At 58.5% G+C, this 14,836-nt stretch overlaps 3 protein-coding genes across 3 annotated transcripts; 2 read left to right on the forward strand and 1 right to left on the reverse strand.

Annotated features, from left to right (window-relative positions):
• The first annotated feature begins 1,195 nt into the window (after positions 1-1,195).
• Positions 1,196-7,803, forward strand: BDW47DRAFT_133532 (MYB DNA-binding domain protein). The gene is made up of 3 exons (XM_024817855.1): positions 1,196-2,495; positions 2,604-5,411; positions 5,502-7,803. Exons 1-3 carry the CDS (start codon positions 1,314-1,316, stop codon positions 7,596-7,598), a joined length of 6,087 nt encoding a protein of 2,028 aa, XP_024669320.1. The 5' UTR covers positions 1,196-1,313; the 3' UTR covers positions 7,599-7,803.
• A 2,488-nt stretch (positions 7,804-10,291) lies between these two features.
• BDW47DRAFT_119623 (uncharacterized protein) lies at positions 10,292-11,141 on the reverse strand (the record flags this gene model as incomplete). Its single annotated transcript, XM_024815371.1, has 4 exons — positions 10,292-10,550; positions 10,605-10,741; positions 10,800-10,847; positions 10,926-11,141. 4 exons carry the CDS (start codon positions 11,139-11,141, stop codon positions 10,292-10,294), a joined length of 660 nt encoding a protein of 219 aa, XP_024669321.1.
• A 1,991-nt stretch (positions 11,142-13,132) lies between these two features.
• BDW47DRAFT_119624 (putative MFS multidrug transporter) lies at positions 13,133-14,785 on the forward strand (the record flags this gene model as incomplete). Its single annotated transcript, XM_024815372.1, has 1 exon — positions 13,133-14,785. One exon carries the CDS (start codon positions 13,133-13,135, stop codon positions 14,783-14,785), a length of 1,653 nt encoding a protein of 550 aa, XP_024669322.1.
• Between the last annotated feature and the right edge of the window lie 51 nt (positions 14,786-14,836).

The following is a 14,836-nucleotide window of genomic DNA, read 5'->3' on the forward strand; positions in this document are numbered from 1 at the left end:
CCAACTTCATCTTCCCTCTTTTAGTCTAGTTGCTGCGGTGGAAAGTCTGGGACTCCCATCTCAACGACTCCTCCCTCCTCACAGGCTCCATTCAAGGTTCTCTCTTTCTTTTCTCCTCATCCTGCCTGAACATCCTTTTTATCAACCTCCGCGGCAACGATCGATGAGAGTATTCGAGTCCAGAATCCCTTCATTACCCATTGTGATTCCTTCATTAGTCGTCTCCGCTTTCGACCGTTCTTCCGATCTATCGCGTCTCCTGGACGTTTGTTTGTCTCCGAATCACCTCCGGTTGTCACATCCGGCGTCCCTGCGGCGTGACGAGATTTTGCTCCCCAGTCCGTCGGATTTCGAGACATCCGACGCAAGGGTCTAGTCATCAGTTTGGGATTTTGTTACCCATCTTCTTCGTCTAGAGTCGGACGGTATCGTCTTTAATCCCGGTGCACCATTTCATCGGATCGGTTTTGGACAATAGAGCAACGTTGATGTTGCAGACGGGGAGAGCTGGGTTTCTTTGTCGTGGTACGTTCGATTTTCATTTTTTTTTTCCCTTCGATTTTAATTTTTCAATTATTATTTCGATATCATGTCAGTTTTGATTTTATTTTTTGTCTTAAATTGTTTCTCGTCAACCTTTGTTTTTAAATATTTGTTTGTGATTTTATTGGCTCTTGGTCATCTCGTTCTTGAATGTGGCCCCGTCTCCCTCGTCTCCCGCATCATTCTTGTTGGGTTTCTCCCCCCGAGGGATCCTGGTCAATGGATGGACCGTGTCGTTCGATCAGCCAAGCCTTTTCCACCTTTCCCAGACGATCGTGGCCAGACAGATTGGCTCCTCTGCACACCCGAGGGCGTTTCGTGGCGCCCGCTAGACCGAATCGCCGTGCACTGGCTGGCATTATTCCTGACTCATCTGCATCCCGACTGCGTTGTGAACGCCAGCGCCCGATCCGGCCTAGTGCCTTGGCCCGTGCCCTGCCCACGCCGTCGCCGGTCACGTGGTCTCCGCATCCCCCGTTCGCGCTTCTGCCATTTCTGCTGCTGCTCTCGCGGGTCCTCCTGTCGCGCTTGCATGCTTCATCCTCTTCCCCCTCGGGTCGGGATCTGCCTCCAACTGTTGTTTTATTTGCATTCGTCACTCCTTCGATCGTTCTGTGGTTGCTACCTTTCTTCTTTGCATTTGCGGGTGGATACCTTTCTTCAACCCCCATTGCTCAGTGCACCTCACTAACCCGCCCTGTACGGCAGTCCCTCCCTCCTTCTCTGCCAAGTTCTTCCTTTCCCCCCCATCGCTTTAGCATGATCCGGTGATGTCGTCACGATACCCCCATCCCTCAGGCTACGGGGCTCGAGACCGTTCGCCACAACGCTTTCCCGACCGTCGACCACCGGCTGGTCCTCGTGGCTCCGACGATGGCAATCTACCGCCGCTCGGGCGAGAACCGCCCCGAGGCCCCAAGGCCCTGACTGATCCCCATCGAGGTGCCCCCTTCGGTGGCCGCGGACGGGGCTACCCTAGCAGAGCGGATTTCCGGGACCGTGATCGCGACCTCCGCGACCGCGATCGAGATCGGGACCGTGACCGTGACCGAGACCGAGACCGCGATCGTGATCGAGATTTTCGTGATCCCCGCGATGGCCCGCCCCCATTCCGGCGAGACCTCGACCGCGACTGGCCTCGACGCGATCGAGACTTCAACCCTCGCGAGCCTCGCATAGGCTTCGGCCGCGGCCGGTCGCGTTCGCCCCCGCTGCCCCCGCTACCCCCACGAGATTTTCGAGACGCACGAGAATCGATAGGAAGGGACCCCGACTTGGTCCGCATGCGCCGCGGATCCCGGGATAGTCTGCTCTCTGTCGGTTCCAACGCCCCCGATACGCCCTCATCCGCGCCGGGACATCACCCACGCAGTGGTCCCATCCGCGGCCGGGGCCGTGGCGATTGGGACATTGGCCGAGGTCGTGGCCGGGCTCCGTATCTGGACGACCGGGATTCCTTCCGCCGTCGCAGTAGATCTCGCGACGGTCGGTGGGACCGCGAGCGGGATCGAGACCGTGACCGCGACCGCGAACGAGACCGCGACCGGGATCGCCTGATGGATCGCGACCGCGAACGGGACCGCGACCGTTTGCTCGACCGGGAGCGCGATCTGGACCGTCGGGACCGGGATCGGGACCTCGAGCGTCGCGAGCGATTCGACCGACGGGACGAGATCGACCGCCGCTTCGACCGGGAGGATCGCGATCGCCCGGGCGACCATTGGAAGCGGGATCGCCCGCCTAGTCGTGCCGAGAGTCGCCTGCCCAGCACCCCGACGCTCCCATCTGGGCCCCCGATGACGCTCCCAGCGGTTCCTCCGTTGGCAGATCGACTACCCGACCCCAGCCCGGACCTGCCCCGCAAGCCGTCGGTCGTCGACAGCCGCCGCGACCTCGACCGGGTCGAGCCTCCGGCGCCGCGCCCGGAACCCGCCAAGGAGGTTCCGCCCCCCGTGAAACGCTCCCCGCCGCCCGCCGCACCGCAAGTGCCGGCCTTTGGGTCGGTCACAGCCCCCATCCCGGGGCTATCGCCGGAGAAGCTGCCGCCGCCGCCCGTGGAGAGCGTTGCTACGGCGGTTACGCCGACCAAACTCGAGAAAGAGCCGGAACGCCCGGAGTCCCCGTCCCGCCCGCCTGTCCAGCCGCCGACGGGGCCCAAGGCGGAACGGACCCCGGCGCCACTGCCGCCGCTGCCCCCAGCGGAGGTGCGCGCCCGACGGGAGGATGCGCCGCGGGACGACGCGCCGGATGTCCAACTGGACCTCCCCGCGCGGCCGCCCAAGCCACCGACGGGCCCCGCCCCCAGCGCTCCCAGCGCTTCCAGCGTCCCAAGCGCCCCGAAGCGGTCCGATCTCTCCCCGCCCACCGCCCCTGCTGCCATGACGGGCAAGGACGCTGTGGTGTCTCCGCTGCAGTCGCCGTCCGCCATCCGCCCGCCGCCCACCATGCCCTCACCGGAAATGACGCGCACCCTTCCTCCGGCCGGTCGGGGGTCGTCCCCCGACGCTCTGACCTCTCCACGCCCGCAGCCCGCAGGGGGCATCCCCACCGGTCCCCGGGCCCTTCAGCATCGCGGCTCCATCTCCCGTGGCCCTAAGGGCATGAAACAGTGGGTGCGTCCAGGATACCCGCGTCCGCCGCCGGCAGCAGGTGCGGCAGCACCCCCAAAGCGCGAGTCGATCGATGCCACGGCGCAGGGTCCGCCCAGCCCCGATACCGGCCGACGCGATTCACACCTGTCGGTCGATGACGGGTCGGGGCTAGAAGCGGGCGAGATTGCCCCCGAGCCGGAGGTGTTGCCACTCAAGCGCGAGCCGCCACGGTCCTCCACACCCCCCACCGTCATGGAGGTCAAGGCCTCACCCCCGCCCACGACCCGTCCGCCTCCTGAAGCGCCGGCGGAGGCACCTCCCGAGGGGCCGGCGGAGGCACACCCTGCTGCGACGGTTGACGATCACCGGCCCCAGCCCATCCCGGATTTCGCCCGATCAAGCGACGAAGAGGAGGAAGAGAATGTGGTTTTCACCCAAGATTACCTCGAGGAACGGCAGCGCATCTTCGAGAAGGACCTGACCGCGCTTCGAGCCGATTTGCCGCCGTCGCCGCTGACCGACCCGACAATTGTGAACCTGCTGTTGCGCATCCAGCTTCTGGGCATGATCGCCAACGAGACGTCCCCACCCCGACCGCCCACGCCGGCTCCGGCTCCGGCTCCCGTCGAAGGGGGCGAGAAGCTGGACGGGAACCCCCCGGTGCTCTCCGTGGATGCAAAGCCAGAAGCCCCGGCAGATGGTCTGGAAGCTCCGACCAAGATGGACCTGGATACCCTCCCCCCGGCCGATGCGGTCACTGTCGACCACCTTCCTTTCCTTCATTCGGGCCCGCCCACTCCCTTATCGGATCTGGACTCCTACCACGCCAACAAAAACGCGAACGAGGCGCGGAAAGACGTCTTCCATGCGGAGATGATGAAGCGCCGCAAGGAGGTTGCCCGGAAGAACGCGGCGCTGCGTCAAGAGTATCTCAACTTCTACATCCCCTGGCGGTTGCAGATCTGGGACCTGGACCGTCAAAAGAACAAACCCATCGTTTCTCCAGATCCCGCCTCGCCCCCCGCGGGTGCTCTGGCCGTTACGCCCACGCCCGTTCCCGAAACCCGCGAAGGCCGCGAAGCCCGCGAGGGGCGGCGGTACAAGGGCAACAGCGAACTGGACTTCCAGAATGCCTTGCGTGCCTCGGAGATCTCGGCCCAGGAAGAGCTGGAACGGCGGCGCGGGAACAAGATCACGGCGCACCCGGATCTCGCGCGGGAGGCAGAAATTCCTGACATGCTGGAGCTGCCCGAGGCCCGCGCCCGCATCTACAAGGATACCAACAACATTGTCGATGCGGCCAAAGCTATGGAGGTCTTTGAGTTCTCCCCGCCGCCCGACGACTTTACCCCTGAGGAACACGAGATTTTCACCGACGCCTTCATGGCCTACCCCAAGAAATGGGGCAAGATCGCCGAATCTCTGCCCGGGCGCGGCTACGCCCAGTGTATCGTCCACTACTATCTCACCAAAGAGGAGATCAAGTATAAGGCGAAACTCAATAAACGCTGGAGTCGACGCGGCCGTGCCCGGCGCTCCGCCCGTCCCAAGTCCAACGCTCTCATGGTGGATCTGGGCGTCGTCAAGCCCGACTACGTTGGCGAGGAAGAGCCCGCGCCCGTCACGGACACGGGCCGTCCACGGCGTGCTGCGGCACCCACGTTTGGAGACTCGTCCGCCGACGCCGATCATTCCAACGGTCGCCGGGGCAATTCCAGCAAGGATGGGGAAGCGCCCGAGAAACCGGCCGGTCGTCGCGGCGGTGCCCGTACGGGTGCCGGTACTCGTGGAGGTCGACGAGGCAAGGCAGCGCAGCAGCAGCAACTACAACAACAGCTTCTGCAGCAAAAGCAGCAGCAGCAGCAGAAGACAGCGGCACCGACTGCAGCCGAGCCGCCCGTCCCTCCCGTCCCGGTGGGTGTGGTGGCGTCCCCTGCGCCGCCGACCAAGGTCGAACCGGCCGGGGTTTCAATGGATGGCACCATAGAGACGACCGTTCTACAATCCAGAGAGCCCGTGGAACGGGCTCCAGCCGAAGCTCCCCCGCGCGTGAAATCGGGACGTGGTCGCCAGCGAGATTCGGCGTTCGTCGAGTCCACCGAAACAGAGAGCCCAGGGGCCTCGGCGGGACGGCAGTCGGAGAGTGGGCATGGCTCTTTGCAGCCGACGAGTTATTGGTCGGTCCCTGAACAACGCGACTTCCCTACTCTGCTGGCCCATTTTGGTCGCAACTTCGAGGGTATCTCAAATTTTATGAAGACCAAGACGACAGTGATGGTCAGTACCCGTTCCAACTTTCCTTTTCTTTTTTTTTTTTCTTTTTTTATTTTTCTTTTTTAATACTGTGCATCGCTAACTCCCCATCAGGTGAAGAATTATTTCCAACGGCGCATCGACTCCGGTCAAAAAGACTTTGACGATATCGTGGCGGACGCGGAGAGTAAGAAAGCTCGTGGTGAACGAACCGGCCCTCTTCCAACCCCTAACCCGGCCTCCAAACGCCGCTACGAAGCCACCCCCTCCTCCATCGTGCCGCGACCTCTGGCGCCGCACACGGAGGCTGCCTCCGAAACGGACGACGGCCGACTGGCACCCACGACCCAGGCGGTCGCTGCAACTCAGCCCGTTCATTTGCACGCGCGCGCACCGACGGAGAAGGAACGCTCGGTATCCCGCTATCCGCCGCTGGCTCAAGCCAGCAGTGCACCGATCGCTCCCGGCACCGTGCTGACCGAAGACCCCGCGCGAGGGATGCGTCCGCAGGCAGCCATGTCGTCACGGATGCCCGGTCCGCCCTTGGGTTACTTCACTGAGGACCGACGCGAGATCCCTGCGGTACTGCCTCATGCGACCCCGCGATCTCAGGAGACAGCGTCCTTGACCGCACGACCGACGCAGGTTTCTGCTGCAGAGATGCCGCGCATGGAGCCGTTGCCTAGTCATGGATATCGCCCCGCCGACGTGCATGGGTCGCCTCTCCTCGCTGGCCAACCCATCATCCAGTCATCGCAGCAACCTTATATGCAGTCTACCCTAATGCCGTCGGCCTCTCACTCACGGCAGACCAGCCTCAGTAAGCCGCCGGGCTCACCCGCGCAGCCGCTGCATCGATCGGAGGCGGACGTCTCGCCCATCCGCCGTGACTCGGTGAGTCAGCGGCCGTTCTATGCCTACCCGGGCCAGCATCCTGCGATGGCACAGCCTCCGCCTGTTTTGTCACCGGCCAAGGAAGTCCCGCGGCCTAGCTCCACGCCTCTCGAGCCGCCCGAGGCGCCGCGCCAAGTCCTGGCAAAACGGTCCAATATCATGAGCATTCTCAATGACGAGCCCGAAGAGCCACAGCCGCGCAAGCGGTTCGCTAGCGACCAGGCGTCGGTGTCGGGTGGAGGTGCGGTGTCTCCGTCGCGACCCGTGTATGCCGGGGCACCATCCTACTCGCAGCAGCCGCCCGCACGACTGGAAGAACAGAAACCCCCACTGTACAGCCAGCCCAGTTCGTATGCCCCGCCCCCGCGTGGCTACTCGGAGTATCAGTCGTACGCGCCCATGTCGGCCGGCTCGGCGCCGGCAGGCAACGACTGGATGGCTCGATTCGATCCCCGCGGCCAGCAACCGACGCCCCAGCAAGCGCCTCCGCCGCAACCTAGCGCTCGCCCCCCTGCTTCCATGGCCCCGCAACCGCCCTTTTCTCCCTTCACGTCGGCTCAATCGCTATCCGGGCCGTCCCTGTCGAACCTGACGGCGCCGTCCCCCGCCCCGACCCCTTCGCCGGCACCCTCCCAACGGCCCTACGCCGGATCCGTCTACACTGCATCACCCGCAGCACACCCTGCGTCGGTGTCGCGCGAGCTTCCGCCGCAGAGTGCGATGTACAGACCCAGTATCGGATCACCGAACATGCGGAATACGGGCATCCCGTACGGGTCTCGCGCGGGGCCACCGACCCCCATCCAGTCTCCGTCCAGTCTTCTCGGGGTGGGTCCCCGTCAGGCCTCGGCGACCACGTACGGCTCACCGGTCCCAGCCCATGTGCAAGGCCCGCCTACCCCAGTCGGTCATCAGTCTTACCAGCAGCATGTTCAGACCATGGTCACGGGGGCGCATCAGCCACCAGGGCATCGGACTCCGCTCGGGTTCAACGGGGGCCCGTATGGTCGCAGCACGCCCCCGCCCCCACCGCCCTCACAGACCTCGCGCGGTTCCGTCCTGACGGGCGGTCCACCCCCGGGAGTGTCCATGGCGAGGCCATACAGCCCTCCCACGATCCTACAGCCCAGCCGCGCGGCGGGTCTCAGCTATGCCGCTGGTGGACCTCCGCCGCCAGTCGGGGCCGTGCACCCGTACCAGACCCGCCCGGGGACCTTGGCCGAGGTGGTACACACACCCGGCCACCACCGTGGCTACAGTCAAGGGTCAAACGTGGGTCTGCCAGGATCAGGCACGCCGCAGCATCCTCCCCGTTAATCCCCCCCTCTACCCGTCATGTGATTGATTGGGTACCTTGCATGTCTGTCTATATCATTGTTAGTGTATTGTAGACTCTCATTTTCATTCTCCTTTGCATGTGCTTTCATCTCTCCTTTGTTTCACCGGCTGGATGTCGGATGCATGTACACTAAATGAGGAATGGATCAGTGGTGTGTCGTTGAGGTGTTATCACCGGCAGCACGACCACTACACGAATTTTCACCCATTGACGGCGTAAGAATTAGTACACCCGTAGTATGATATGTCCCAGCTGGTGGGTGGACTAGTCTCTTTGACTAGTGTTACTCGTGCTGGAGCTCTGTGTGTAAATAGCTCGCCCGTCCCGCCTGGTGCCATGGTAGCCTCCGAATGATGTCGTGAAACATGCAGTGGGCAAACGTCAGCTGACTTGCAGCATTTCCCCCCACGAATTTTGGGTTTGATTCTTGCAATCTTGTGAATGTTCATGACATTCCCATGGTCTTTTAAGAGTTGTCAAAAAGACGAACAGTTTTGGTCTATTTCATTGGTCTTCCCACAGTTAGCACAGATATACTGACTACTTATATATATATATTGATGAAGTAGACTACAATACCTACCCTACAAAGATACCGCCCCCATATATCTCAATATTATGTATGGATCAGCCAGAGAGGCAGAGTATAAACCATTCGATAGTCCTAGAAAGGGATAGCTGTTGGTATCACACGCTTCGACTTTAGAACTCGAGGACCAGCTAGATGCCTCAGACCAACAGGCGGATTAGAAAGAATCGCTGTCAGCATGTACTCTCAGCCCTGCAGGGTTTGACCCCGTACCATAGTATGCTGACGGCTGTCGAGATATCATTGGTGTCCCTTGATTCTGCGTGTGGGTCTTTCTAGCCTTGCATTCATCGGGTTTGTGACTCTCACTTGCGCTAGATTGGATTGGTGGCCGACGATGGCTACATGTCCCTCCTGCATAGTTTGTGCGGCTAGCCAGCGTCGGCATTCAGACTCCACTGTTGTCTAGAATGATAGCTGGCTGCCCGTCGTCGCATTCAGAATTGTAGGATACACAGCTGGTTTGTGCCAGCCAGCAGACTCGAGCCGAGTCCCAAAGGATGAGCTGGCTGAAACACGTCGGATATGAAATATTTTAGGAGACAGCGCTGATCCGTCTTATACTCGGGGCGACATGAGGGCTTCTCAGGGGAAGAGTAGTCGAACTGACAATAATATAAATAGAGACAGTCGGGCCCTCAAATCCCCATAACACACAACCGTCACAGATAGTATTTCAATTTGAGATCAAGAGCACGCAACCCTCACCGTTTACACACTTCGTCCTAGTCACCCATCATGCGCTTCAATTACCTCTTCTTCGCCGCGCTTCTCGCGGGGTCTGGTGTTGCTCACGAGCGTATGTTCACTAGCCCACCTGCTCCCCAGTTCACCGGTCGACAGTGACATGACTGACCTGTTATACAGTCAAAGACACTGGCGCTGCCCCCACTGTCAACTGCAAATGGGAAGGGACTGCACCTTCTTGCTTTCCGAAACCTTGTCTCCAGGGAAACAATCCGCGTCTCCATGACTTACAGTGGAGCGATTGGGGCGATGGTCCTACATGCACCAAGGGATATAAGAGATGTTGTTGCGCCGATGATAGTCAGAAATGCCCTTTCCTATCCTGGTTCTCGTGATCGGTGTCTTGGGACTCGATACTAACTCTTGTCCAGGTGATGCATCGAAAGCTTGGTGCAGAAACACCAATAAGCGCCGTGAGTAGCCACGGTATGAGAGTCTATAGCCCGTGTCAGCCTTCACAGCTATATCTTCTTGTCGGTTGGATGTGGATTTGGTAGGTGAAATCATGATATCGGGGGGACCTTGAGGAACACCAAGTATCCAACTGCATTTCGGACAATCAATACATTGCATTTTGACAGAGTATATCAGTAGCTTAAGTGCGAGTTCTCACCTAGAGCATCAGTGAGAGGGTACTGGGAGTTGGTGGAGGCATGAGGTCTTATCATCGGATGTATGAATATATAAATATCAATCGAATTGATTTGGAGGCCTGCAGGGAGATGTGGGAGGAGAGAGTGTGGTTGGATATGGATTGGCAGTCACCTGGGGGGCTTCTGGGTTTGGAACTACGGTGTCATGTCTAGGTCTGGTATGTTTGTCTGTATCTGCCACTCTCCATGAATACATACTGTGAATCTAGGGTTTCATTTTAATAGTCAACAGGTCAATCAAATCTTCGCTGATGGTAGCTCATATACGGGCTTCTTTTACCTAGGCTCGGACTCGCATACTGTCTAGTGTCTAGACTAGTTGGGAACCCTACCGACGTATTGCTCCTAATCAAGTCCTTTTCATAAGAAGAATGATATATTTGATAAAACTAACAACTCCATAAAATGTAAACTGCCGGCGGTACCACCCGTTGGCGGCCGTCCGCATACATGAGGTAGTTACATGGACGGTGATATAAACATGGCCACGCAGGCATAGATAGGAAAAATCAACGATCTTCTCCCCCGGACAATTCCCACGGTTCAGATCAAATGTGTGGAATATACATCCAGATCACCAGGGCGTATCAGCGGGCATAGTCTTGTCACCCTCGCAAGGGACAGCGCAGCTAGACAAGTCATCAACACCAGGCTCTATCATAAGGATGAAAGGGAAGAAAACTCACGTATATCCAAAGACCATACCACCCTTGTGGAATTGATCCTTGACACCGCCGGAGCACAGTCCCTCACCGTACTCCTTATCCACATCCCCGGACATGGACTCCCAGGTGTTCAGAATGATTTCATGATCATCCCGATAAAAGGTAATCTGAGGATTGCAGATGCCCTCTCCCTGACAGCCTTTCGCCCCTTCAATGTCCTCATTGACCTCGTCCTTATCTTTGGCTGTGAAGACAATGCTGTATCTCCCAATACCACTTTCATAACATGTTAGCTCGGGGAACTAGTTGCCTTGCTGATAGAAAACTTACGGGTCGGTGAAGTATTGTTTTCCAGAAATCTTTTTCTCGTCATCCCACCAGCACACATTCCAGTCTCCATCATGCTCTGTAGCTTTTCTTTCTTTCCCGGTATTTTCACCAGGGGTGGTGTTCACGTTGCAATTTCCCTGGTCTCCTGTCAGTCTCAGTTCACCCAGGTCTCATTGTGCCCGGATATCCACTTACCCCACCTTGGGTAGAGATGTACATCAGACAATTCCCAGACTCCGTCTCCTACACAAAAGTCAGCGGCTGATGGATAGATGTGTATCTTCAAACCAGGATCTCGCCCCACCCCCATCGGCAACATACAAAAGGGCGGGCCTTTCCGTAACCCAGATGGTCCAACCGACCCTCGGTCCTGTGGCCGACCTTGGTACCCTTAAGATACTTGATGAACATTCCCGCCGCACGGATGGGATTTCGCTTCTCCAATCCCCTTTCTTCAAAGGCGGCATGATCAGGAGGAACGGCTAATGCGGACGACGTCGCCGTCAAGCAGAGTAGCGGTACGAGGAAGTTCTTCATCGCGATAGGCACGAAACCGGGTTAGGTGATAGTCGATATAGATTTGTTTTGAGGATAGGATGGCTTGCTGGCAACTGAAGGAGCTGATTTACTTCTCTTCTTCTTCCACTGGAAGGGCAAGCAGCTACCCTTTTATAGCCCATCCCAGGGCCTTGGGCCATTTGGATCGGCACAAAACCGTAGCACAGCCTGCGCCCGCGATCTGTTTCCTTTCAACACCCCATCCACGAGAACTGCCCTGACTGGGCTTCCCTCGGGGATACAGGATTGCTGTTACGGAATCCTCATGTTCAGATGGAGAGTCATGTCAGCCGCAGGGAAGCTTGGCACGGGGGCCAAATTACAGCCTATCCTATAACCTTCGGCCATCCCGCCGTGCCCCCGTTGCAACTAGCTGCTTTCATATAAGCCCTGTAGCCTTGCGCGCTTGGCGTTCGTAGGAGTAAATCCCTCCCAAGGGACCACTGTCCCCATTCTGATAAGTCTCGTCGTTCTACTGCACTTTAGGGCGGAAAACGTACAGTGCACTGCCTGGAGCTGAAGGGTAAGCACCCCCACTTTCCTGTCATTGCGGGATCTTGCGTAGATCTACTCCGTGTATACATGGTACATACTATGCACTATGCTTGGGTCAGTCTGCCTTGGTGCTGATGCCCTTGGCCTGGGAATATCGAGCACCGCAGAGCGAGAGACATCAAAACGACCGGCTAAAACTCCGTAAATCTCTGCAAGCCACGAGATGTTCCCTGTTCGACCTCTTGATTAACCCGCGGGTTCAACCCAGGCGGAGTATTTCCCAAGAGTCTGCCTTGCAATGAGCGCGTAATATTCTCTGTCGAACTGATCCGCACCCTACTCACTGTTGTCTGACGGCCACCTCATGGCGCTATCTAGACGCTACTACCTTCTGGTATCGGGTCGTCACCGAGGAATATATCCGTCGAGACTTGGACCATATTCACAACTTGATTTTCACGGTCGGTTACGCAGTGAAGGTTTCCAAAAGACGGTAGAGGCACACAATAAAGGCTCACCTATCACCACGGAACTACCTGACGGAAGCCAGATCAAGGCAGCTCACGCACCCAGAGTTATACGCAAGGGGTAAACTCGCGCTGACTCTGACAGCGAGCCATGAGCTCGAATCTGACCGCCGCCCGGTGTGGCTCTTGCATGATATGACTGCCCTGCTCGCTGTCGTCTTCAGGGCACCGTTTTCAGGGCACACGCCATTGTGATGTCATTCAATCACAGCCAGACTGTCTCACTGGTGAGGGGCAATTGTCAATCAACTACCTAGTGCCATTGCGTCATAACAGCCCCCGGTCCTCGGATTACCCTTTCGAGCCATCCGACAAGCGCCACGGCCAATCACTCGGCCAAGGTACACGTCCCCTGAACTGGATCAGGGGATTTTCAGGAAAGACAAAATAACAATGGCTCTCCCTGCCAGACGCAAGGATGGTCGCCACTCGCCGACTCTGCGGACTGGCCGACGGCCCGTCCTGACAAGTGGACCGTTTGGGATGGATCACGGGGAACCCGTTCGACTGTCATCCACACGAATCGCCGCCCCATGCGAGGAGACGAACAGGAAATGAGGTAGTGGTGGGACCTGAAGAAGATTCTCTCCTATCCCCTTAGAGAATGGATCTGCAAGTCATACCCAATCGTGAGATCTACACCCGAAGCCGGCGATCCGATGAGGGAAGTCGAGAAACGCCATGACGTCGAAAAACCTGGGGTTTTTGAACGCGGATCGGCGATGGGGTGATCGCATCGACCAGATATAAGGCTTAGATGATCGGTGCTTGATTGCCGATGGTCTTTCATCTTTGTTAACCTTCGACATTTTATCATACCTGTGCTACTTCAAAGGCTCACTTCTACTCATATCTTGTGGCCTCACCATACAATCATCATTTCATTTGATTTGACGATTTCTGTCTCCCATCCCACTCGTCCAAGGTGGTCGGATGCATCGTGCCATCATGGCACCCGACGAGATCACCAATTCGCACACGCCGACCGAGGGCCTGAAGAAGGAGACGGACCGCCCCACGAGTCCTACGCAAATTCCTAAGAACACCCACGCCGAAGATGCAGCGCAGTCGGATGGCGACAGCGACCCGCGCGGCAAGTATACAGCCGACGGCAAACGGGAGCTTACCGAGGACGAATGCTACGAAAAGCTAGGGTTCTGCTTCCCATGGTACAAGAAATGGGCCATCTTGACCGTGATCTTCACGGTGCAGATGTCCATGAACTTCAACTCCAGCGTATATGCGAACGCGGTGACGCCGCTGTCCGAACACTTCCATATCAGCGAACAGGCGGCCCGTGTGGGGCAGATGATTTTCCTGGTCTCGTACGCCTTTGGCTGCGAACTGTGGGCGCCGTGGAGCGAGGAATTCGGGCGCTGGCCCATCATGCAGCTGAGCCTTTTTCTGGTCAATATCTGGCAGATTCCCTGCGCACTGGCGCCCAACTTCGGCACCATCGTCGTCTGCCGGTTCCTGGGCGGTCTCAGCTCCGCCGGTGGCTCGGTCACGCTGGGAATGACGGCGGACATGTGGGAAGCTGATGATCAAGGGTTCGCAGTGGCGTATGTGGTCCTGTCGTCGGTCGGTGGCACCACCATCGGGCCCATCTTCGGCGGGTTGATTCAACAGTGGCTCCCGTGGCAGTGGAACTTTTGGATCCAGCTGATCTTCGGCGGGGTCACGCAACTGATGCACTTCTTCTTCGTGTCGGAGACGCGGTCCACCATCCTGATCGACCGCGAGGCGAAGCGCCGCCGGAAGACCGGCGAAGACCCCGACTGCTACGGCCCCAATGAGATGCGCACGCCGCGCCTCGACGCCAAGGATGTCCTGCACGTGTGGCGCCGTCCCTTTGAGATGTTCGTGCGCGAGCCCATCGTGCTGTTCCTGTCCCTGCTCTCCGGCTTTTCCGACGCCTTGATCTTCACCTGCATCGAGTCGTTCAACCTGGTCTTCAAGCAGTGGGGCTTCCAACCCTGGCAGATCGGCATGTGCTTTGTGGCCATCATTATCGGATACGTGGTAGCGTACGGTATCTTCCTGCCGGACATCTGGCGGCAGCGCCGAGTGCGGCAGAAGCACGGTAAGGACGCGCGCTTTCCCGAGCGGCGCCTGCTGCTCCTGCTGTTCATTGCGCCGCTGGAGACGGTCGGACTGTTCGGGTTCGCCTGGACGTCCATGGGCCCGGACTACACCCACTACCTTGTGCCGTTGGTGTTTGCGTTCCTGATCGCCATCGCCAACTATGGCATTTACATGGCCACGATCGACTACATGGTGGCCGCCTACGGGCCGTACTCGGCCTCGGCCACGGGCGGCAACGGGTTCGCTCGCGACCTGCTCGCCGGGCTGTCGGCCATGTACGCGACGCCGATGTACAGCAACATTGGCGCCAACACGCGGTTCCACCTGCAGTGGGCGAGCACCATTTTGGGGTGTCTGGCTATCATCGTGACGATCCCCATCTACGTCTTCTACTGGAAGGGGCCTGAGATCCGGTCGCGGAGCAAGTTTGCGCAGACCCTGGCGGCTGACCGACGAAAGAGCGAAGGGCGGCGGGCGAGTCGACTGGCAGGAGAGGAGAAGCCGTATGGTGTTTAGAAGAGTATTATCGGGAGGGGACTGTAAATAGTATCACGATTAACGGCATCA

The sequence above is a fragment of the Aspergillus candidus genome (assembly GCF_002847045.1).
Source record: "Aspergillus candidus strain CBS 102.13 unplaced genomic scaffold BDW47scaffold_48, whole genome shotgun sequence".
Lineage (NCBI taxonomy): Eukaryota > Fungi > Ascomycota > Eurotiomycetes > Eurotiales > Aspergillaceae > Aspergillus > Aspergillus candidus.

Excerpts from the sequence above, each read along its gene's own strand:
- BDW47DRAFT_133532 (XM_024817855.1), top strand. The coding sequence starts at position 1,314 with ATGTCGTCACGATACCCCCATCCCTCAGGCTACGGGGCTCGAGACCGT. Across the intron at positions 2,496-2,603 it reads CCAAGGAGGTTCCGCCCCCC|AGCGTTGCTACGGCGGTTAC; the intron begins GTGAAACGCTCC and ends CCGCCCGTGGAG. Across the intron at positions 5,412-5,501 it reads AGACCAAGACGACAGTGATG|GTGAAGAATTATTTCCAACG; the intron begins GTCAGTACCCGT and ends ACTCCCCATCAG.